The 26,651-nt window shown below is 33.2% G+C and overlaps 1 protein-coding gene across 1 annotated transcript in view; it reads right to left on the reverse strand.

The window, feature by feature from the left end:
• Positions 1 to 1,440: 1,440 nt before the first annotated feature.
• The window catches only part of LOC114324174 (nuclear migration protein nudC), a 332,585-nt gene continuing 307,374 nt past the window's right edge, over positions 1,441 to 26,651 (reverse strand). Inside the window, exons 4-5 of the mRNA XM_028271930.2 lie at positions 10,190 to 10,384; positions 1,441 to 3,411 (exon numbers count right to left, since the gene is read on the reverse strand). Of these exons, the coding sequence (XP_028127731.1) occupies positions 3,157 to 3,411; positions 10,190 to 10,384 (450 nt within the window). The 3' untranslated portion in view covers positions 1,441 to 3,156. The remainder of the gene's footprint in view (positions 3,412 to 10,189; positions 10,385 to 26,651) is intronic.

Genomic DNA, 26,651 nt, shown 5'->3' on the forward strand with positions numbered 1-26,651 from the left:
TATATTTATTGCTATTTTGCAGCAAGGGTGTTAAATTAAGACATTTTTAACCCATCGCATCTGATAGAAAATTTAATTATCTTTGTTTTATTCCCATACGACTTTGTTCCAAAATGAATCGTGTTAAAGTTATAATGGTAGGGGAGCAAAGTATGCTAAATGTGCAGTCACTCGAGCGCTTTGGGGACCTATTGGGTTGTGATTATTAGGTCCTAAAACCAAAAAAAGTTAAGTAAAATTTTCCATTTTAGCGGGCGCTTGCCATTTTTTAATTTAATTTTCCATTTCCATTGCTTATTTTTATGCAGAGAATTCAAATCTGCAATAAAAAATGGGGGCTCCCATTTAAGATTTTAAAGTAACCCCCCACCCCACCTCCGTGGGGGGTCGCGTTTGGTACCATTCGATATATTTTTCAAAAATATTAAATAAGTGTATTTTGCAGTTTTCCGATCTGATGTTTATTTTGCTAAATATCGCGGGATTTATATTTAAAATTTACCCCCCACCCCTCTCTGCAAGGGGTCGTGTTTGGTATCTATCGAGAAATTTTTGAAAAATATTTTTTTTTATGGCATAGACTTGGGTGTCATTTAGCCAGTCACAACTTTTTTTGTTTTCTGTTCATACATAAGGAAGGCAATGAGGTCCTTAGAGTTCCATAGCAAACTCTTCTACAGCTCTCTACTCAGTTCAAAAACTTGAAAAATATTGAACGTGTAGTTTTTAGTTTTTCGATCTGACGTTCAGTTCGCGAAATATTCGCCTTTTTCTTGTGAAACTTTGTGACTCACCAATTCCCTTACGCCCCGCTCAAATCGTCAGATTTTTTAAATATACACTGTTTTGCATGTACTTAACTTACCTTATCTTAATCTGACAATTTCGAGTATTTTTAAGGATAGATTTTTTTTTTCGGGCCCCCCTAAACGAACTCCCCTGTGTTAAGAGCCAATATATGGCAGAGGAACATCTGCAGGGTACCAGGTTTCTCCCCATATGATAATCTGACGCGCTCGAGTAACTGCAAAAATCCCCGCTTGGGCTCCCCTACCATAAGCAAAAAAGTAGAAAAAAAAAACGAAATTTTTTGAAATTTTTAAATATTTTATTTTTTTATTAATGTTCCGGCCTCTCACATCCATCTAAAAACAGATCCTTACTGGTCTAGCAGCCCCAAATCATATTTCTTTGGGAAACTTCAGAGTTCTTTTGGGGCAATCTTTACGGAATGCTTCATATTTAATTCTGATAACCCTTTTTCGAAAGTTCTCCACGTAAACATCAAGTTTCGATTCGTCCCTGAATGACTTGACCATGACCAGTTATCAACGGTCCATGAAATCTCCGATCTTGCCCAATTGAAAGCATTTTGATTTTTTGTTAGCAGAGGTTTTTCTTTAGCCAAAAAAATTAACGAATAATGAAAAAATACAACAGTTTAATAACGGTGTAATTTTTTATTAAAAAGCAGATACAGAAAATTAAAAATAATACAAGTGATAAGTGGCTCTCTGTGTCATACAAATATAATTTTTAGGAATAAAGTAAATAACAATAACCACCTAAATAAAAAGCTAATTTTTGTGGACTAAAGATGGATGAATATGATAGCACCAATTTTGTCAATAGATGGCAGCAACATCTGGTAAAACAGAAAACATCTAATTTCGCATAATTTTACAACAGATGACGCCCATGTTTACAAATGGCAAGGATAGTTAGAAAATATAGCCAAAAACATTAAGCTCAGAATTGGAAAATAAAAAATACAAAAATAAAATAAAAAAAAAAGCTATACGATCTGGTTTTTGTTATCTAACTGACAAATTACAAAAATATTGTGGTAGGTAAGCGCAGTATACAGGGTGTAACAAAAATACAGGTCATAAATTAAATCACATATTCTGGGACCAAAAACAGTTCGATTGAACATAACTTACCTTAGTCCAAATGAGCATACAAAAAAAGTTACAGCCCTTTGAAGTTACAAGATAAAAATCGATTTTTTCCGATATATCGAAAACTATTAGAGATTTTTTAATGAAAATGGACACGTGGCATTATTATGCCATGGTAGGAACATTTTAAAAATAAATTAGAGTTAAATCTGTGTACCCCATAAAAATATTATGGGGTTTTGTTCCCTTAAACCCCCCCAAACTTTTTTGTACGTTCCAATTAAATTATTATTGTGGTACCATTAGTTAAACACACTGTTTTTAAAACTTTTTTGCCTCTTAGTACTTTTTGGAGAAGCTAGTTTTTATCGAGATATTTTGAATATTTGTCAAATCCACCATATATTTGTATACTGTTACGTACGATTGTAGAGACGTGGTAATAATATGAATTTTTTTTTATAAATTACAGTTTAAAGTATATTTTGAACCATATTAGAGAAGAAGCCAGATCTCGATAAAGGTGCCTCATCGGAAAAATAATAAGAGGCAAAAAAGTTTTAAAAACATCCTGTTTAACTATTGGTACCGCAATAATAGTTTAATTGGAACGAACACAAACATTTGGAGGGTTTAAAGGCACAGAACCCCCATACAATTTTTATGTTAACATATTAAAAAAGAAGCCGCATCTCGATTAAAACCGGTTTATCGAAAAAATATTAAGAGGCAAAAAAGTTTTAAAAACATTGTGTTTAACTAAGGGTACCACAATAATAATTTAATTGGAACGTACAAAAAAGTTTGGGGGGGTTTAAGGGAACAAAACCCCCATAAAATTTTTATGGGGTGCACAAATTTAACTATAATTTATTTTTAAAATGTTCCTGCCATAAGAATGCCACGTGTCTATTTTCAATAAAAAATCTCCAATATTTTTCGATATATCGGAAAAAATCGATTTTTATCGTGTAACTTCAAAGGGCTGTAACTTTTTTTGTGTGCATATTTGTACTAAGGTAAGTTAGGTTCAATCGAACTATTTTTGGTCCCAGAATATGTGATTTAATTTATGACCTGTATTTTTGTTACACCCTGTATAGAGGAGAATATTGTAAAGCTGCAGCATGAAATATCAGCCTTAATAAGACCCCAGAAAGAGTTGCTATACTAAAGCACCAAATAGAATAGTTTACAAAAAAATTATATTCATATACACAAGAGCAAAAACGAACTTAAAAAATTGTCTAATCGTCTAGTTAAATTTGCATTGTGAGAAATCCATCTCGGGGTGTTGTTGCATGAACTTGTTAATAACGTCTTGTTTCTTTTGTTCGTCGCTCGTAGGTAGGCCCATTTCTTTTTGGCGCTGGTCGTACATCATCTTCTCCACCATTCCACGGGTCTCTCCGTCGAGATCGCTAAGTTTGGATGGTTCGGGATTGATCTTCTTTGTGCTGATTTCTGGATCGGATTTGACTATTTGGCTCCACCAATTCATTTTATTTATCTAGAAAACAAATAGAAATCTGGATAAATATAGTAAAATACAATACATACTCAGATTGCGTACAAAACTACAAAATATTTGAAAAGAAAACAAGATCAGGAGTGATGGTCACAAGAAATAAGAGAGTAGATAGATACCAAAAATACTGGAGAACATACAGGGTGTCCCAGACTAATTTAGCCACGCTATATCTCTTAGACGAATAGAGATTTTCGAATGGGACAAAAAGTGATATATTCTACTTGTAATACACTTTAATATGGCGTACAAAAAAATCATCCCCTAAATATTCATCCCTTAGTTACAACCCCTAACTTTAATTTTTTTAATAGCACCCTGTATATATTTTTTTAGTTTTGGATGTGGTCTTTCATCGTCTATTCAACACATTTTTTGAAAATAAAATCGGTTCGTAAATAACCAAGAAATTATCAGTTTATTTTTGTTAATTGTGTGTTCCAGACTATTTTATCCAGGCTATATTTCTTAAACGAATAGAGATTTTCGAATGGGACAAAAGCTGATCTATTCCATTTGTAATAAATACACTTTCATATGGCGTAGAAAAAATTCATCCCCTAAATTTTCATCCCTAACTTACCGGGTGCTATTTAAAAAAAATAAAGTTAGGGGTTGTAACTAAGGGATGAATATTTAAAGGATTTTTTTGTCTACGCCATATTAAAGTGTATTACAAATGTAATAGATCAGTTCGTGTCCCATTCGAAAATCTCTATTCGTTTAAGAAATATAGCCTGGATAAATTAGTCTGGGACACATAATTAAGAAAACTAAACTGATATTTTCTTGGTTATTTACGAACCGATTTTATTTTTAAAAAATATGTTGAATAGACGATAGAAGAACACATCCAAAACTATAAAAAAATATACAGGGTGCTATTAAAAAAATTAAAGTTAGGGATTGTAACTAAGGGATGAATATTTAGGGGATGATTTTTTCTACGTCATATTAAAGTGTATTACAAGTGGAATAGACCACTTTTTGTCCCATTCGAAAATCTCTATTCGTTTAAGAGATATAGCGTGGCTAAATTAGTCTGGGACACCCTGTATACTTACTGGAATTGGAAAGTTAAGAAAACTGCAACCAAAAGTAAAAACGAAACGTGGGACAAAAAATGTGAAGAAATAAACAGATATATGGGTGGAACTGTGGAACTCGAGTATCTAAAATCTAAAGCATGTAAGTCGTTGGCGGAGATCTTTAAATGTCTAATCAAAAAGAAGATTGGACCTTGGCGTGTATAAGCTCTATCCACATATACAGGGTGTCCAGAAACTCTACCGACAAACGAAGACAGGAGATTCCTCAGATAATTTTAAGACAATTTAACCCAATTCACCTAGTCCGAAAATGCTTCTTACGGGAGCTAGAGCTCTTTGAAGATGGCGTCATGAAATTAGTTTTTCTTAAATACCTCCAGAACGCTTCTATTTAGAAAAGCGAAAATTGGTATGCATATTTACTTTTCAGAGATGAATATATTCCATCCATTGCAAATTTCTAGCACCGGTCATAGGCGTCCGTTTTGGGTAGAGCAACGGGTATTTTATCGCATAACTTTTTTGTCCTTAACTTTTATGAATTTTTGACAACGGATTATTAAATTGTGAGGTATTCTAGTACTAAAAGGTACTCTTGCTTAAAGTCGGTAGGACACACCGTTTTCTACAAAAATCGATTTGGTTTTTCGTTTTTGGAATTTGAAAAAAAAATTGAAAGAACTTTTCAACAAAAAACGAAGTATTTTACCAACATAAAGTAAGAGTAACTTTTAGTACTCGAATACCTCATAATTTAATAATCTAGTGTCAAAAATGCTCAAAAATTCAAGACAAAAAAGTTATGCTATAAAATAACTGTTGACCTACCCAAAACGGACGCCTATGACCAGTACTAGAAATTCGCAATTAATGAAATCGATTTATCTCTGGAATATAAATAAATGTACCAGTTTTCGTCTTTCTAAACAGTTTTTTTTTTTATTTTTTTTTTATTTAAAAAGCGAAAAATTTTCAAATCGATTTTTCTAGAAAACGGTGTGTCCTACCGATTTAAAACAAGAGTACCTTTAAGTACTAGAATACTTCACAATTTCATAATCCAGTGTCAGAAATGCATAAAAGTTAAAGATAGAAAAGTTATGCGATAAAATAACCGTTGCCCTACCCAAAACAGACGCCTATGATCGGTACTAGAAATTTACAATGGATGGATTAGATTTATATCTTGTAGATAAATACGCGTACCAATTTTTGTTTTTCTAAATAGAAGCGTTCTGGAGGTATTTAAGAAAAACTAATTACAAGACGCCATCTTCAAAGAGCTCTAGCTCCCTTAGGAAGCATTTTCGGACTAAGTGAATTGGGTTAAATTATCTTAAAATTATCTGAAGAATCTCCTGTCTTCGTTTGTCGGTAGAGTTTCTGGACACCCTGTATAGTATAGGTTAGTAGCTCATTGGGGAGGTTGTACGATCAACTGATAAAAGAAAGAATCGAAAACAAAAAATATGAGGAAATAGACAATCAAGTGATTATGGTAAACGATGAGGAAGACATGGATTATATCATTCTAAAGTTAACCGAAGAATTAGTGCAGTCACTGAAGGTTTTCACCTCCGATTTCGTTGAACCTCCATCGATTTTCATGAAAATTGGTGAGTAATTAGAGGATACCTCAAGGAACAAAGGTGACATGATGCCAACTTGCGCTTTTACCCTGGGGCTGAATACCACCCCTTCTAAGGGGTGAAAATTATTTTATTAAAAATAATACCGTAAGTCGATAGAGGGACAAATTATAAGCAAAATTTTTTATATAAAGTTATTAAAATAAATCAACACTTTTTGAGTTATTAAAGACCAAAGATTTTATTTTTTCGTAAAAAATGCATGTTTTAAATCGGTTTTTCACGTATAAATAAAAAACTATAAGCTTTTACAAAAAAGTTATGATTACTGAAATTGAAGGTAATATAAAATTGAATACATTTCTTACATAAAGAACTAAACTAATGTTAGTTCAAAGTGAGTTATTGGCAATTGAATGTGTATTTTTTTCGACAAGTAGTCAAATCTAAGTATTCAAGCTTAAATAACGGGAAAACCATGCAATGTATAAAATATTTCTGCTAAATATTTGCCAAAGTACTTTGGAATACCTATCAAATGAGCATCAGAACAAGGTAATAGCGTCAAAATTAAGCAAGTTATAATGAAAATAAAAGAACCGTTTGGAATTTTTTAAGAAAAAGTGAAAAATAAATCATACGCGATTTCCACAAAAATTAAAATTTATAGTAATCCTTACAAAAACTTTTTTATGTTAGCATAAATAATGTTTTCGATAATTTTGACCGGTTTAGAATGCATATTTTTGAAAAAAAGATGTAATTTAAAAAAATCATAATTTTTAAAATTATTGTAATTCTCATAATATGAAACATAATATCATATGGAATTAGTAAAACAGGTAAAATATTTGGCACAGAAAAAAACTAAAATTTGGTTATATTTAATTTTTTACATATATTGAGTATTTTTGGAGTTATTATCAAAAGAATATTATTCTTTTGATAATAACTCCAAAAATACTCAATATATGTAAAAAATTAAATATAACCAAATTTTATAAATATATATAAATTTTAGTTTTTTTCTGTGCCAAATATTTTACCTGTTTTACTAATTCCATAGGGTATAAATAACCGAGACAGAAACGTTTAAATCTTAAATTTTGCTGTGGGAACCATGCAACCGGGGTCATTTAACCATTTATTTTTAAAAAAGTAAGAGGTTTAAAAGACTAGGTTCAACGTGATCAAATAGCACTTGGAATTAACTTTCAAACAGTTTTTAGATTAATCTGATATCGTAAGCACGAACAGAGTTATTAAAAAAAACAATAACATTTTTTGGAGAAATTTTTAAAAGATAAATTTTGAAAAAATTTTGGAGCATAAATTTTAACGCTATCAACATGTTCGGGGGCTCATTTAATAGATATTTTTAAGTACTTTGACAAATGTTTAATAAGTTTATGTTATAAAACGCATCATTTTCCCGTTATTTCAGCTTGAATACTTTTTTACTCGCCGAGTTTTTTACTCGCCGAAAAAATATACATTCAATTACCTATAACTTACGTTTAGTTAACAATAAAAGGTTTTTGTAATAAGAGGTATATTTAATTTTTTATTAGCTTCAATTTTGATAATAACTTTTTTGTAATAAAAACACTTTTTGAGTTATTGATGAAAAATTGGTTAAAAACATGCATTTTTCTCAAGAAAAATTAAAATCTTTGATCTTTAATAACTCAAAAATTTTTGATTTATTTTAATAACTTTATAAAACAAATTTTGCTTGAAATTTGTCCCTCTATCGAATTATGGGGTTATTTTTAATACAATAATTTTTACCCCCGAGAAGGGGTGGCATCCACCCCCAGGGTAAAAGCGCAAGTTGGCACCATGTCACCTTTGTTCCTTGAGATATCCTCTAACCACTCACCAATTTTCATGCAAATCGTTGGAGCTTCAACGAAATCTGAGGTAATATCTCATATCCACCTTCAGTGACTCCACTAAATACGAAAATTGAGGATCAATTTGGAAATACGAAAATTGGTGAAAATGGGGAATCACCATCAACATTAACAAAATGGAATATCTTAAAAAAAAGGACAAAGAAACAGACCCACAACTCTCGATTAGAGCTATAAAAAAATGCGAAGAATTTATAATATACCACGGGACAATGAGAGCGAAGGAAGGAACATCGAAACGGCACATTCAGCAGAAAATACAACAGGGCCGAAATGTGGTACAAATATTAAACTCATAATTTTGGTCTCCTAAAATTAGTTCACGAATAAAAATGACAATCTGCAAGTCGGTTGTAGAATCAATTTTGATGTACGGATTTGAATGTTGGCAAATGATGATGAAAGGGAAGAAAAAACTGGAAGTTGTAGAGGTGGACTATCTAAGAAGAGCATGTCGGATATCCAGACTTAATCACATCCCAAATGAAGAAATAAGAAGAACAGGAAGAATTTACAATACCGTAGACACAATAAAATCCAAACTACTTTTATGATATGTAGGTACTAGCATTCAATACGAATGATACAAGAACGATGTAGTTCTGTCCCCAGTGGGGGTGTTGGTTACTAGCAGGTATTGAACGAAAACAATAATAAAATCAAAACGAGCAATCAACAATATGTAGTTACAATAGCCCCAATTTACTATGCCTTCGATAGCTTCTATTGGTAGAGATGAATGGAAACTCTCATAGGTGTAATAAAATAATAATACACGCATTTAAACATTGGTTTGTGGTTAAATAGCTCAAAAACGAAACAAAGGAAACATATAGGTAACAACAAAATACAAGGTAAAAGTACAAGGTACTTACAATCGGGACGCGCCAACGAAGTCAAATGCATCTCGTTCCTTATGTCCTCGGGGTAGAATCTTGCATTTCAAGTGGTTGAAAGTTCCTTTCTTTGCAACATGTGGATTTCGCTAATATGCGAACAAGGAACAACACAGGCGTCGACAAAGGAAAAAAAGGGATATGATTTCGAATTATTTAAAACAATAAAATCAATTTATCGGAATTCTAACAGGGAGTACAACGGCCTCCTTAATTCAGATGGACTTACCCAAGTTTTTTTTATGTATTTTGACCCATAGAACACGAATTTTTTGGGTAACAGTCGATCCGGATGTCGATAAGATTGTTATAAACAAAGAACTTGAGGAATCACATAATAGCAATTTTTCGCAAAACAAAACATTTTTTTGTATTTTTTGGGTCATTCTATGCAAAAAAATGTTTTTACAAGCTTTTTCGTAGGATGCATAGTTTTCGACATAAACGCGGTTTAACTTTCAAAAAATCGAAAAATTGCAATTTTTTAACTCGAATAACTTTTGATTGAAAAATAAAATAGCAATTCTGCTTACCGCATTTGCAAGTTAAAGTCAAATTCTATCGGCTTTGATTACTTTCATTACTGAAAATTAATGTTTTTATTGTTAAGCAAAGCTATAAACACATAGTGATTGAATGATGTTTTCAATGCATTTCTCATTTGAAATCGAACGAGTAGGCGCGCATACAGACAATTTCTACGTAGATTACGTACATTAAAACGTATGCATTGGAAATACTATGTGTTTATGGCTTTGTTTAACAAATAAAAACTTAATTTTTAGCAATGCAAATAATCAAAACCGATAAAATTTGACTTGAACTTTCAAATGCAGTAAACAGAATTGCTATTTTATTTTTTAATCATAAGTTATTCGGGTTAAAAAATTGAACTTTTTCGAATTTTTAAAAGTTCAACCGCGTTTATCTCGAAAATTATGCATCCTACGAAAATACTTGTAAGAACATTTTTTGCCGAGATCATCCAAAAAATACAAAAAAATTTTTTGTTTTGCGAAAAATCGCTGTTATGTAATTCCTCAAGTTCTTTGTTTATAACAATCTTATCGACAACCGGATCAATTGTTACCCAAAAAATTCGTGTTCTACGGGTAAAAATACATAAAAAAAATTTGGGTAAGTCCATCTGAATTAAGGAGGCCGTTGTACCCCCCTGGCGACAGGACTAATGGTCAAAACAGGCCTTAGACTATGTTCCATGGAATATAAGAGAGGAAGACCAGCACTAGAATGGAGAGAAGGAATCTATATAATAATGATGATCCTCATAGGACTTTTTACATACGCACCTTTTCAAAAGTAAATAATAGATCTTTTCCATCTTCGATCACCCAAGAAGACTCTTCCAATTTGATCTCGTGTGGAAAATCGTCGTCTATGATAGGTGGTTGACCTTTGATACCACACGTCAAGTGTTTCTTCGTCATATTTACTACGAGATCTTTCTGTTTTACCCTGAAGTTTACATTGAGGGGAATTTTTAACTGAAAAGAAAAAAAAAACATGTCAGTACATGAATAAATTATATAAAAAGTTGAGGTTTATTTTTAAAAAGTGCAAAAGGGGTATATCTTTTTGTGGCTACAGAGGTTTTACCCCAGACCAAAAGCTTGCTTAAAATCTATGAGGAGTGCCATGACTCTCAGTTTGTATTTCCCTTAAAGTAAAGATATTTAATAATCTGTAATATTCCCATATGTATTATTAATTTGTAATATCCCCAAAACTCTTCACCTTAGCTCTGGAAGGCGTCTTTAAAGAACTGGAATGGGAAGACATGGGTATCAACATAAACGGAAAGAAACTCAATCACCTCAGATATTGCGATGATGTTGGTCTTGTTACAACCAACCAAGAAGAACTAGCCACAATGCTGACTCAACTAGCACAAGCATCAGAGAAGATAGGATTAAAAATGAACATGAGTAAAACAAAAATCATGACAAATACAAATGACAGAATAAATATAAATAACGTAAATATTGAGGTTGTTGACGAATACATATACCTGGGTCAAATAATCAAAGCTAGTAAAGAGAACCAAACAACTGAAGTACAAAGAAGAATCAGAATGGCGTGGGCAGCGTTTGGAAAGTTAAGATGGATACTAAAAAGCACAAAAATACAACAATACATAAAAACCCGTGTATTTGACCAGTGCATTCTTCTTATTCTGACGTATGGCTCAGAAACATGGACATCAACAAAGGCCAACATAAACAAAATAGAAATAAATTGAAGAGTCTCAGATGCAGAATCCACCAATTTAATAAAAATTAAAATGGTACATAGTAATTTAAACCTGAGACTTTTCGCGTTGAAAGTTCTTACTGGTACATCCTTAATCTGCGACTTTTTCAATTAATAAGACAGCAGACGACGAATATAGAAAACGAAAGGGAAACGATCACATTCCGCCTTCATCCGTCTAGGAAAAGGACAGCAGAGGAACTTTCAGTACTCAAACCGAGTAAAGGAAATAAAATAATAAATGATGGTTTTGCTTGTTTTCGATTCAGAGGGTTGCACACCCGCTAGACAGGCTTATTAATTGAAAAAGTCGCAGATTAAGGATGTACCAGTAAGAACTTTCAACGCGAAAAGTCTCAGGTTTAAATTACTATTTACCATTTTAATTTTTATAAAATTGGTGGATTCTGCATCTGAGACTCTTCAATTTGTTATGAGATGTCGCTGTATCGCGTCTAATGGGAAATTTGAATTATTTTTCAGATTCCCTTTAAAATGATGGTGGAGCTATTTTTCGATTCAGAGGTGTGCACGCTAACAAAAGCTACTGATGACGCCTGAAATGGTAGAAACAGCCTGTCTAGCGGGTGTGCAACCCTCTGAATCGAAAACAAGCAAAACCATCATTTATTATTTTATTTCCTTTACTCGGTTTGAGTACTGAAAGTTCCTCTGCTGTCTTTTTCCGAGACGAATGAAGGCGGAATGTGATCGTTTCCCTTTCGTTTTCTATATTCGTCGTCTGCTGTCTTATTAATTGAAAAAGTCGCAGATTAAGGATGTACCAGTAAGAACTTTCAACGCGAAAAGTCTCAGGTTTAAATTACTATTTACCATTTTAATTTTTATTAAATTGGTGGATTCTGCATCTGAGACTCTTCAATTTGTTATGAGATGTCGCTGTATCGCGTCTAATGGGAAATTTGAATTATTTTTCAAATTCCCTTTAAAATTATGGTGGAGCTATTTTTCGATTCAGAGGTGTGCACGCTAACAAAAGCTACTGATGACGCCTGAAATGGTAGAAACAGCCTGTCTAGCGGGTGTGCAACCCTCTGAATCGAAAACAAGCAAAACCATCATTTATTAAAATAGAAATAACTCAGAGAAAAATGGAAAGATCCATGCTGGGAATAAAACTGCAAAACAGAAAATCAAACAAGTGGATAAGAGAGAAAACAAAAGTAAAAAATGTAACCAAACATATAACAGGGTTAAAGTGGAGATTTGCGGGCCACAATGCGAGACAGGAAGACAAAAGATGGAATGCTGAAATACAAAACTGGAGACCGTGGACAGGAAAAATAAGAAGACCTCCGATGCGATGGAAGGACGATATTCTAAAAGCTGCAGGAACTCACTGGGAAAGCGCAGCGAAGGACAGACCGATATGGAAAGATTTGGGCAATGCCTATGTCCAAAGTTGGATAGAAATGGGCTTAAGAAGAAGAAAGATGTTTATTGAACTTTCTCCAAAGCCACACTGGTCTTCTCCAATGAAGGAAGATTGACTCTAAGTGCAAATATATTATTATATTTTTCCGGTGTACGATAATAATGAACCTAATTTTAAAAAATACGTCAAAAATCCATTAGATTTTCTTTTCCGGATAATATAGCACATTTACGTCAATCTTTCAATCAACTTTATTAGTCTCCTTTCTTCAAAATCAATCTAATATACATACGTCAATAAAAAAACGATTAATTTCTGATACCATTAAAGAAACGACCAAATTGAAATGTATAACAAATACCAACAATTAAATTTATAGCTACCGAACAAAAGTTTTTCTAAAACAAATTGGCGAAGAAAAATCGAACAATCACAGTCCGAGATCTTTCTGTGGTCCCTAAAATATATTACAATGCGATCAGACTGTGATAGAACTTTGTCGCTGTTGCCCAAGCATGTGAAAGTGTTTTTAACCTTAGTTTTTTAAGAGGCGATCTTCCAAATGGGATCGGGCAAGGTTAGGGCCAGTAAAGGTGAAGCCATATATGAAGAACCCAACCTGGTACATTATTGGACTGTAATTATACAAATATGTTGTTAATTGATATTGAAAATATTGAAAAAGGCAATTATGTATTTAGTTGGATTATCTATTTATAGTAGAATCATGAACATGGATAATTTTTTAAGGTTGTGTGAACTATTTTATAGGAAAGTGGAACCTCGATTATCAGTCTCTTTATTAAACAAAACGGGAAACAAGTGTATGTTCTCAAAAAAAGTTGATAGTGTGTAAAAAAGTTTTATTATCAGCTAAGTACTTTCAACACATAACGTGCCATCATCAGAGCTTCGTCCTCTTATAAAACCTTCATAGAAGAGCAATTGCTAAACGACACAATAAAAAACATAGATTCTGGGCAAAAGCCACAGATATCGGGTATAACAACCCCTTAAAATGAATAAATTCACATAAATTTCTTTTTTATTTTAAAAAGACAACATGGCTGAGTCAAACCATTTTGAGCCCACGTGAACAGCTGGGGAGGACTGTCATTCATTAAAAATATGTAAACGTTCCTAATAAGATTTGTACCATTTTATAAAAATATTAAGATAAGTTGATAGATTCCACTTGCCCCAGGGTTTTTACACATTTGGGGCAAGTGGAAATCATAACAAAGGGGCAGGTGGATACTTGTATTTTGTACTACTTTATTTTTTGATTTAATTGTTCATTTAATTTAAAGTACAATATTGACTGACTGTGAGCTGAAAAAAATTTTGTTTAAAAAAAGAATGTGTGTGTACTTTGTACGAACGTAAGAAGTTATACTTCTATTATATATTTTCAACGAAATAAATATACTTAACAGTTACAATACCAAAAATTAACAATAATTACCAAACCAAAAATTAACCAAAACTTAATAGCAAAAATAAAAAAAAAATTAATATGAATCGTCCGGGATTTGAACCCGCTATCTCTCGATCTCTGACCAAATGCTCTACCAACCGAGCTATCAAGCCCCGTGCTATTGACGTGTCGGATATAATTACACATCACGGTGACAAATAGATCGAAGTGAAGTATAAAAATAGATATTTTATTATCTTACGCCCGAGGAAGACAAATCCAAAGACACAAAAATTATAATAAATATATTTACTAAAAACACTAATATATTCATTTAATGACTTATTTGCGCTGATACATACATAATTTGAAAGATTAGCAACGAACTACATACTGTCTGTCTGCGCATGCGCCAGGGAATTATAAAATTTCACCCTCGATCGTAAAGAAGTATAACTTCAAAAACAGTTTTTTCACAACTAATTTTTTTGCTGTTGCAGGCTATAATGGTTGGAAAGCACATTAAAAAGAAAACCACCTCCATGCTATACCCAAGTCCAGCTGGATGTGGCCGTAGTGGCTGTAAGAAGCCAATGATGCTATATCTAGGATCAAAACATTGTTTATTGTTGTTTACAAATAGTTAAATGAATAAAATAACGCTGAGGTCCACTTACCCCCTTCTATAGAGGAAAGAGGAACCTAGTGCAACCAGCTTCAATTATCAATTTAATTTTTTTTGTTTTAAGAAAAGCAGGGTTATACCTATATAAATTTGAATAATATACTTAGCACTATTGCATATTGTGATCACTTGATCTTAGATACATAATTTTTAAACTTTTAATTTTAGGGGTTCCACTTACCACGGTGTATCTTATTAAAGATCTAAAATCAGCAACGTATTTGAACATTTTGTCTTTATATTAATATCTTGATTATTCTCACTATAATAACACTCTTGTTATATTTTAATGCCTTGTAGATGTAATTAAAGTCTCTAAAAATTTCTTGGGTATCAATTAAATCCAGTTTTCAAGAAAAAGAACGGAATATTGTGGAATTGCGGGCTTGTTGGCCTCTAACTGAAGTGATCAACATTCTAAAAAGATTATTAGACCGAAAATTATTGTTTCAACGTAGAAATACAAAAATACTTCTATGTTAAAAAAACGTTATACAGGGTGTCCCGAAAAGATTTGTCATAAATTATACCACAGTTTCTGGGGTCAAAAATAGGTTGATTAAACCTAACTTACCTTAGTACAAATGTGCACATAAAAAAGTTACAGCTCTTTGAAGTTACAAAATAAAAATCATTTTTTTTTTCCAATATATCGAAAACTATTAGAGATTTAGTATTGAAAATGGACATATGGCATTTTTATGTCAGGAACGTCTTACAACAAAATTATAGTGAAATTAGTGCACCCCATAAAAATTTTATGGAGGCTTTATTCCCTAAACCCCCCCCCCAAACTTTTGTGTACGTTCCAATTAAATTATGATTGTAGTACCATCAGTTAAACACACAATTTTTAAAACTTTTTTACCTCTTAGTACTTTTTGAATAGGCCAGTTTTTACTCAGATATTTTGAATAGTTGTTAAATCCACCACATATTTGTATATGGTAAAGTACGATTGTAGAGACCTGGTAATAATATGAAAATTTATTTATAATTTACATTTTTAGGTACATTTTGAAACATCTTAAAAAAGAAGCCACATCTCGATAAAAGGTAGCTTTTCTAAAAAATACTAAGAGGCAAAAAAGTTTCAAAAACAATGTACATAACTAACTGATGGTACCACAATCATAATTTAATTTGAACTTACACAAAAGTTTGGGGGGGTTTTAGGGAAAAACCCCCATAAAATGTTTATGGGGTGCACCAATTTCACTATAATTTTGTTTTCCTGACATAAGAATGCCACATGTCAATTTTCAATAAAAAATCTCTAATAGTTTTCGATAATATATTGGAAACAATCGACTTTTATTTTGTAACTTCAAAGTGATGTAACTTTTTTTATGTGCAACTTTTTGTACTAAGGAAAGTTTCAGTCGACCTATTTTTGTTCCCAGAATATGTGATTTAATTTATCACCTGCATTTTTGTTACACCGTGTATATCTTATCGATTGAATTAGGCTAGGGTATTTAGGAAAAAATAAATCGATTTTTAAATGCAGCCCTTATCGATTTTGCATTGTGTTCCAAATAACGCCAGGAAAAAGTCTACAGTGCCTACAAAAAAATCTTTACAAAGTGAATAAAACACATAAATCAGTATAATTATTGTTTTAATTTTACAAATTAATACTTTATAAGGATATTTAATTTTTTATGTGACAGTTATGTAAATGTCCGACATTACTACACGCCTGATGCTAGTGTCCGTTTTAGATGATGTTTTTTAGGAGTTCCAGAACTAGGTTTTCTTTCCGGTACAGTCCCAGAAGGCTACGACGCATCCGACAGTTTCAATTGATAAATTGAATCTCTTGAAACACCAATATCACTTTACATCACGTGCTATGGTAATTACAGAGTTACCTTTCTCAAGCAACGTTGAAGCACGAACATTCTTTTCATTTGCGAGTTTCTTTCGCCTCATATGTACTTCAATTTTTCAAGAAGTTTCACATTGACTACTTGTATAAAGTCAACTGTATGTACAGTACAAACGCACAGAATAAACTAAAGAAAATAAGCGGTCAGTAAACTACAGACACCTGCCAACACAAGTACGTCATCGCCTCTCTTCTCAAACGCTAAACAGGCTCAGACACAACGTATGCAATTGTTCTTCGAATTTAGTGATTTATTTGGCAATGTAAAGACTTTTTTTGTCGGCACAGTATAATAGAAAAATGGGTGGAAATGCATCAAAAATGTGATGTAAACATGTCAAAATCAGTATACTAAAGACCAGATTTAGTTACCGGGTTTTTTTGGGGTCGCTGAACATGAATCATGAATACGCCATCAAAACCGACTGCTAGAGCACCTGGTGGCCAGGGTTACGACTAAGGCACGTCATCTGGAGTTTCGAGGTTTTTGACACTAAATTGATGAAAACAGATTACTCGAGGCATTTTGGGGTCATTCTTCAAAATACTTCGGAACAGAATCCCGCACCACCGAGGTGAAAGGTGTTTTGCCCCTACGAAAAGGGCACATCTTCGCAATAGGTCGTTATGCGGCAGCAGATACACAGATGATAATTTATAAATATGCCAAATTGTTCATTCATATTTGCATTTTAATTAATTAAACAGCCAATTTCAATACGTGTAACATATATTCAAACAGACTTAAGCCATTTATAACGCGAATAAAGTATAAAGTTCCGTAAGTGTTGTTAGAATAAAACAAATATACCTACGTGCAGACAATCGTTTAAAGCTTTGCATAATCGTTCAGGTATATTTCATAATATTTCGTTCTAAAGAAATATTTATACGATCAGTAAACGACATAAAGTGAGGTGTGTATGGTCAAATCCTATTTGACACGACATTGTTCAATAAGTGTATCAAACGGATGAATAATAGCTAAAATGCCAGTTGTGGAAATAAAACCGTTTGTGGCAAATTACAAGCTTTGTTAGGCGATAATTGTGATAGAAAGAGCATCCGCATACTGGAGCGATTGATTATAGATATTATTGATCTTTGTTGATAGAATTCTTTTAGTTTATGCAGAGGCGGGCAAGATTTTTTCACTTATTGAGTACTGACTTAAACTTTTTGAGGTTTTTTTTTTATTTTCGAAATATAATTTTACAACCGCAGAAAAGATCACCGTAAGAGTTTTAATCACATTTGTCAGATGAGGACTGTAATGCCATTGTACAGTCAAGCTTAGCAATATGCCAAGGAAATTGCGTATGATCTGTTTAAGTCAAAAATCACTGCCGATAGGGGCTTCAGAACCTTCATGTGGGTTCGGGGGCTTAAAACTGATCGTACAGATCACAGGAAGTGGAACAAGTATGTGCGTGTGAATGAATGGGATCTTCCTAATACGGAGCTCTTCGTTTCATGAAAGTACCCCTACAAACGGGCTACTCCCTTCATACTTCCCAATTCACGCCACGCGGTGAATGGGAAGTATGGAAGAATGTGAAACGAACTCGCTAGAGCAGTTTCTGTCACCACTTAGCTCTATAGAATATCTGGGAATCTCTTCTGGGTAGTTTAGAAACTAGGAATGAACAAACTGCCTCAGCGGCCAAGAAACAGTCTACCCAAAATAAGGTGTAAGGTTTGCCGAAGCAGGCAAAACCCGATTGTGTACAGTATTTCTCATGATCATCTTTCAGTGCGTCACAGTTTTTCGATTTTTTTCTAACGCATTAAATTGTATGTGACAGAAAAAAAGGCACGTCGGTGATTACATTTCGTCGGTGACATTTTTATAACATTTATTCTAGTTATTCTAGTTGTCGATAGATGGCGCCATAATAAAAAAATATTTTTTTTTAATTAGATAATAATATTACAAATATAATCTGTATAATTTATAAGACTATACAAATCAAAGAAAATACCATTTTATAAATGCAAGAAACACATTTGATTTGTTTTTATTCCAAATTGAAAATAAAATGTGACAACTGTCAGATTTAACTAAAATGTCATGTTAGAATAAATGTCATAAATGTATATTATCACGGACTTGCCCATTTTCCTATCATTTGTTACGCACTGAAAAATGATCATGAAAAGGACAATACATCGTTTCCCTACGAATACGGGGCTCTGCAAGGGAAGGGATGGCCAATTAGCTACTCACGGGAACGCCATGAACGCACAGGATGTAACCAAAAAACCAAAACCAAATACCGAGTCTGGAACAAAATGTTCACTTCATCCCGAAGCCGCAGTGGACGATGGGCAGCGATGTTCACCTCAAACTTCGGCCAAAGCGGAGGAGGGACAAGAACCACACCAGGGAGATTGGCCAATGCACACAGAGTTTGTGGCGCCGAGGCAAAAAGAAGAAAGAAGGCTATTAGAGAGGTGATGGAAAGGGACGCGCGGGAGCTGTTTATCCCTCTCCAGCCTTCACAAAATAATGTTGAGGGCGCCCGCATCTGAGACTGGTAACGGTTCCACGTCCAAAAGAGGACAGGGATCAACAGCCCCGATGGGAAGCGTGTTCACCTAAGTGTCTCCACGGAGGGCATTCCCAAAGTTTCACGAAAGCCGTCTTAAGGTAAACCCGTACGGTAAGGTAACTGCCAACCGGCAGATCTTATCAAACGCAGCTTGATGGAGGAATTGGACAGAGCAATCTTGTTTACCTCCAGCAGCTAAGTAAATGCGCCCACGTTCAAATCATGGATTTATTCTGATGTTATCATCAGAGTAGTCTGTGGTGACGATGGAGTGCATGCATGGCTGGAAAAGGTCACAGCCGACCTTAAACCGTGGTAGGAGGCATCACTGGCTATTGTCACTATTGTCAGTCAGGATAAGCTTCTGAAGATTACCAAAGCCTCTCTATGGATCTCGTAGGATGTTACTATCACCTCCGATGACCCAGAAAGGGTGCTGCGGAGGCTAACAGACATGACAGTTGCGAGGTGGTGCAGCTTCCAACATGAGGTAAAAATCGATCCTAAAGAACACCTGTTCATCTCCGGATTTAGAGACAAGAACATGGCAGTCCTTAGGATAAGAGTAACGAGGCTTAGCTACGTGTTCACCTCATTGATTCTAAAATCAAGTCTATACAAAGAAGAGGCAACTCCTCGGAACCAGAGACCTCTGACACTCGGCAACCGGGAACGGCTACTGGGACTGAAACATTCTTGGTTCCACAACAGGGGGACGACCATCAAATTCCAGATTTTCCGTTGATGCCGCATTCAAGGTCCAAGCTTCTATTCCACAAATCACAGTCAAGAAAACTCTTAGCTTTAATTTCAAATCTTTTTTAAAGAGAAATCTTCTCATTTTTGTTAAAATTTGCTCTAGCCTTTTCTATTTTGACTTTGATTTCCTGGAAGTAACCATTTGTGGAGTTGATCAGTGGTCCAAGATGTATTGGTCTACTTGTTTGACGTTGGTTCCGGTTATAAACAGATTCTCGTTAGTTCTTTAAGGTTTCGATATCCTTATAAATCTTGTCTTATTGACGATCATTGTTAGACCGCATTCTTGTCCATACTCTGCTATTCTGGTTACCAGCCTCTGAAGATCTTCAATATTTTCATCCTCAAGTCTACTCGCTGCATACAGTATAAATTCGATATGATCCTGAGGTCATTGTAGTCTATCTTCTTTGATTTCAGGACATTCATTAATTGTTCATGTCGTACTTTATCGAATGCTTGTAAATAAAACACGCATATTATATTATATCGTGATTGACGCACACACACTTTTGTATTAGTATATTAAGTGAAAAAAGAGCTTCACGCGTTCCTAGGCCTTTGCCGAAGCCAAATTGCGTACGATTAATGTCTATGTCCAGTTTATAATATATTCGGTTATGGATGACTTTTAGTAGCAACTTTAGCACATGTGACATCAAGCTACTTGTGCATTCTCTTGCGGTTTTCTTTTTGGAGAGACAGATAAAGATCGACGTTAACCTTTATTTTTTAAAACGTTTTTATATACTTGGCTTGGTTATTGTCATGGTCTCCGCAAATTTTGTAATCCATTTTAAAAATAGTTCTAGGTACCTGACATTTTCAGAATAGCTTAGAACTAGCTAACAATGCAATATTTAACTGTTATTATACAGGGTGATTGATTAGTGGGTAAAGCTCCGTAGATCCGTTATAGTAATGGATAGCGATAAAAGTTAATAACAAAAATTGTAGCCAACTTTAAACTTCACATTACAAAATTAGTTAGAATGTTACAGGTTGTTCCATAACATAGTGACAGATCAAAGTTATGTCTTTTTAAATGGAAGACCCTGTATTTTTTTAAAAATTTACAAAATTACCCTGTATTTACAAAATTTTAACCAATTTTATATGAAAATCGTAACACGTTTAACTCCCTAATAAATAAAAATAAGCACAACGGCAATGGTTTATTAATGCCATATTTTTTATTTATTGTCAAAATTTTCATAAATAATCGATATGGATAATTTTGTTAATACTGAATACAGGGCGAGTCAAAACGCAATTACATTATTTTCTCAGTAATTTTAAATGAAACACCCTGTATTTTATATCACTATCGAAAAGTACCATTACCGTACTTTAATTTTTATATAACATTCCCTCTGTCTAAATTTATAGTTTTCGAGATATTTTCATTTTTCAAAGCAAATTATTAATTACGGGTCTAAATCTATCCAAATTTTAGGCAAGCCATGACTGAATTGTCTAAAACTGACAATTTACGATTAATGATTATCAATCTGTAATCAAAGTTAATTACAATTTTTGTTATTAACTTTTATTGCTATCTATTACTATAACGGATCTACGGAGCTTTACCCCACTAATCAATCACCCTGTATGGATAAATGTGATTTTTTTTATTTCAAACTATTTTAAAAATGTGACTAATGCAATGATATTTTAAAGTACGTTAATAAATCGATATCTACAAATTGATGGTGGGTCAGTGGCATTAGACTGCAGATCGAGAGTTCCCTAGATCGAACAAGGCTGTTGCGTACCTTTTTTTTTTTTTAAATTTTTTTAATAAATAACTAAAAGTTGATATACTTAAAATTCATATTTTATAAGTTAATTATTATATATACCATTTTAAACAACTGTGGTATTATAAAAATTACTTTTTTATACTAGTGTAATTTTTGGAATTATAATTTTACACCTACTATTACTAAATACACCTACTAAAAATTCATATTTTATTCTTTTTGGAAACATGTTGTGTCCTGAATATAACAAAACCGTGTTATTATAAAAACTACTTTTTTATAATAGTGTAATTTTTGGAATATTAAGTATTTTATATCGTCAAATTATTTTATATTCTCTCCTATAAATAATAAAAACGTTTTATTATAAAAAAGTTCTTTTTTATAAAAGTGTAATTATTTACTTATAGTGTGTATTAAGACGCATGAAGTTCCGCCACTGTTTCGGACAATAATAATGTAATAACCCAACGAACGTGCAATTCCTGTATAATTACGGCACTTCGAATTTGCATGCGCTTAATTCCAGGACTATTAACCTTGGATTTGGAACACGGCCAGCCTTGTACGATCAAGCCAGGAACAATGCACTTTGTTTATTTTTGGCCTAGGTAATTACCAGAGATTCTTCAGAGATCATTTGCATTTTATTCAATCACAATGTAGCCGTTAATTGCACATGTTGTGTGCGACCATTAAGCAATCTTCGAGAAGAAATTAAGAAATTTGTTGTATAATTATTAGACGCTCGAAGAAGGAAACTAACTGGAAGACAATGAAGAATCAAGCTGGTTTTGTTGAATGAATATAGATAAAAATATAAATATGAGGTTATTACTGTACAACGTTAAAAAAGTGGGATGAAAGACGAACAATTAAGATTGCACTACTTTAAGAATTAAGATTTGAATGCTTAATATAAAAGATTGCACTACTTTAAGAATTAAGATTTGAATGCTTAATATAATTGAAGACTTTAACACGAAGAGCAAAGTGAGAATACATAACATATAACTTTAAAAAGGGCAAACCCTGTAGTTGGCTGTATACCTTCGACAAAACAACATAGAATGAAGTAAACACTTCTGTTGTATGTAGGTAGGTATATACTGTTTTCATTCTACTTATTTTCTTTATGTAAGCATGTAAAATCACACTTAGGTACATTTATTTATAATTATTATTATATAACAAATTTTTTATTGGGCTAGCTCAAATTAATAAATTATCTCAGGGTTTTACGTCATCCAATCACAGAAATGCAAAATCAATACTCAGAGAAAACTTATGGAAAAATAAAATTCAAAAGTAAAATATAACCGTATATTAACAAAAATTGATTATACCAAAGAATTAACCACACATTTTTATAATAGAATAAACAGTAAAACAAACAATCTATGAAATGATTATGCAAATAAATGTAAACGAATATGAAAACTACCGCAAATTATTTTAAAATCCAAAGTTACCCAGTATAGATGCAAAAATTAATTATAACTGGTAAACAAAAGTCAATTTAAAAAAAAATACGAAATTATTTATGTAAAAGTTTATGTCCAATTACAGGGGAGTCTTTATGTAGACGTCGATGAAACCAAAACCGAAATCCTCGCAACAGAGAATATTGATAGACAGAAATATAAGTTTGAATACCTTGGTACACTGCTACCACTTGTCACTGAATTTACTGTTAACTTAAAAAAAACTTTTACTTAGTACTTTGTGTTTACGGGTGCCTGTAAGGCTTTGATTAACGAAGACCGACACTTTTTTTTCTTCTTTTTCAACACAAACTGCTGCTTTCAGCTATCGGGAATACACTGACTCCTTCTTTCCTTGCCAAAAAACTCTTGGCTCAAATTCTCCTTCTATCAATGACATCCCTTCAGTTCCATTCACATCAAATCTACCCGCACTGATAAAATTGTAAACATATGTCCAAAGATCATAGAATTATTTTACCATTATTAAAAGAGAAACTTATAACTAACAATACAATTTTGGGTAATTTCAATCGATACCTACCTTAGATTTTTTCTTCGTCTCTGCCTTTCTTTATCTATGACAATACATATATGAATTTATTAAAAATTCATCCACAAAGTAGTGGAAAATTACAAACACAAAACGTTTTCGGTCAAAACTGACCATCATCAGTGTGAACGTACAGTGTACAAGTATTTGAAACTAGCCACTTCATTAGGTGTAAAAATCTCTAAATTACATTATTGATAGATTTAACATTGTAAAGTAGGCGACATTAAGTTGATGTATTACGATTATTTGAATACCATGAGGATGTAATTCTTAGTGTTCAGGTGAGAGGTTAACGACCAACTCTGGTCGACGACCAGTTGGTCGTTAACCTCTCACCTGAGCACTGCGTGCAATTTTCGAGCGAGGATGAAGTACATCCACATGGTATTCAAATAATCTTAATACATCGACTTAATGTCGCCTACTTTATAATGTTAAATCTATCAATAATGTAATTTAGAGGTTTTTACACCTAATGAAGTGGCTAGTTTCAAATACTTGTACACTGTACGTTCACACTGATGATGGTCAGTTTTGACCGAAAACGTTTTGTGTTTGTAATTTTCCACTACTTTGTGGATAAATTTACAGAGTTAGCAGTCATCAAGGACTGGATAAGAAAGAGAAGAGTATAATATAACGAGCATAAGCCGAATGACAATAAACAGAGCAGTAAGGACGGGAGACGGAAAACGATCAGTGGAAAGACCACGAAAATGATAAAACGACAAGTTACTGGAGGAACACTGAAAAACATATAGTATTATGTCAACATAAAATAAGTAGAAGGTTGCTTTTAGGCGCATCCAGACTTATGGTCCACTCTATATTCGCGGTGTGCAAGTACTTGGAAAAGATACGAGAAACGATCGTGCGCGAATAGCGAAGAAATCTTGCAACTTTCTTAAATAATTCATATTGTCAATTGAAATTGTCAAATTGACGTATATTTCATACCTACTGTCATTGAAGAAGAAAAATCATATGTTGCTCCACAATATTGATATGATATGCAATTATAAAATAGAAGTAAATTTAATTAATTGTATTTTGCTTGCAGTACTGCATTTTAATAACTAATTTTATTTACTGCATTCAATTGTTTATCTTTTAATAACATAACCTCATCTTACTTTTTCTTCTTATAATTTTTTTGGCCATGGCCAATTATCCAGCAACCAGGACTAATTTAATTGGCCAATATAATTAAAAGTGCGAACAATTTTGCTGAGCTATGAAACCAGGTGTCGCTTTTCCGAAGTTGCACGGTCCCAATATTAAAAACAGAAACAATTTAAATACACTATATAATTATTACAATTTCGAGATTGTCGAAACTCCACATCTCAATCACAACTAAAATGCAAATTGAACAAAAAAGTCATCAACCCAATGCCAATACCACCGGGTCAATACCACTTTAGAATTCCATAAAAATACATAACCTCACTTAATCTGTTGCAATACCTATATACTAACCGTTGCATACCAATGGGTGATAAGAGATAAAGAGCAATTAAAAAAGATGTCACATAGTGCAAGTGGCCTCGACTCTATTTTTTCGATTCGATTGACCAATTGATCCTTCTATTGTTTTTTCGTTGAATGCGGGAGGTTTCAACATTGTTTTTTTTTTCAGTAACCGGCGTGTCCTGACGAATATCGCTTATTGGTGAAAAGTGTATGTGATTTGTTTTTCTGGATTTGCAGGAAAATTGATCGAAGTGATGGATGCCACTCAGTCTAAGGTAAGTTCTTTCTTAAGATTTTTTCCAGTTCATTAATTTAACAATCTAGAAGTTCGATTTTAGCATTGATTATAGACACGGTCTATAATCAATCCGTGTCTATAATCAATGATTTTAGTATACCGTATGATGCAAAAGTATTGAATAAATTCATTATTTCAAAAACGGACGACTTTTAAAAAAATCTTAAAACACTTCAGTTTTAATTTTTGAATAACCACCAATTACTGTATATGTGTTGGATATTACGTCATCGATGTTGGAATAATGATGTAATCGAAGATTTTTTAAGTACAAACCGAGGTCATGGGACACCTGATTTGAAAGGTATTTTAATCGTCTTTGCAACGATGTATTATATATTTCAATTAACTTATTTAATATTATTAATTATTATTAACGAAATTAAATTAAAAATTAAAAACGGTTTATGTTTCACTTAGGTTCAGAGATGATCCACCATCCCCATATGTATGTTTCTGTTTCTTCAGACGTCTTCAGTGGGGCTACATCAATACCTCTGAATTGAAACGAAACCAATCTGTCAATTTAAGTAGAATAATTATAAAAATAATTCGCGTATCGAGCGCTGTAGCGACATCTATTAAAGAAATGAAAATTCAGGCCATGCGGCACGAAAAGTATTATTCTAGTTCATTCAGAGAGAAGACAATATTATGTCTTGTATCTCCTGGTGAGGGACTAAGAAGCTCCGAAACCGGTAGAGATTCTGGCTGTACTCTCTGATTGAACTAGAAATATAATGCGACTGCGGTTTCGCGTTGCAACGAAATTGAAAATGTTCATTTTATATTTTTAATTTATATTTTTACTCTATTTGGAGTAGACACTTAAGTCGCGTTTACATGATGGCAATTGGCGAGACAATTGTCAGAAGACAACTGACTGGCATGAAATTATTGTCTTCGTGTAAACACTTCAGGCCAATTGCCTTGCCAACTGCCCTCACAATTGGCCCAAAATTCAGTTGTCTCCGGGAGTAGACTGAGGACAATGAGCTGCGCCCAGTGAGCCCCCCACCACTCGAAATCTCAATTGTCGCGACAATTGGCGCCGTGTGAACGGTGTAGGACAGTAGTGCTGTCTTGTTTTTTGCCAGTTCCCTCTAGATGACGAGCAGTCGGCCATGTTTTAGCTGTCTACTGCCATGGCAATAGTTGGCCCCGTGTAAACATCTTCTCTTCCAACTGGACTGGCCTCCGACAATCCGCAACCACGTGATGACAATT

Source organism: Diabrotica virgifera, chromosome 3 (genome assembly GCF_917563875.1).
Source record: "Diabrotica virgifera virgifera chromosome 3, PGI_DIABVI_V3a".
Lineage (NCBI taxonomy): Eukaryota > Metazoa > Arthropoda > Insecta > Coleoptera > Chrysomelidae > Diabrotica > Diabrotica virgifera.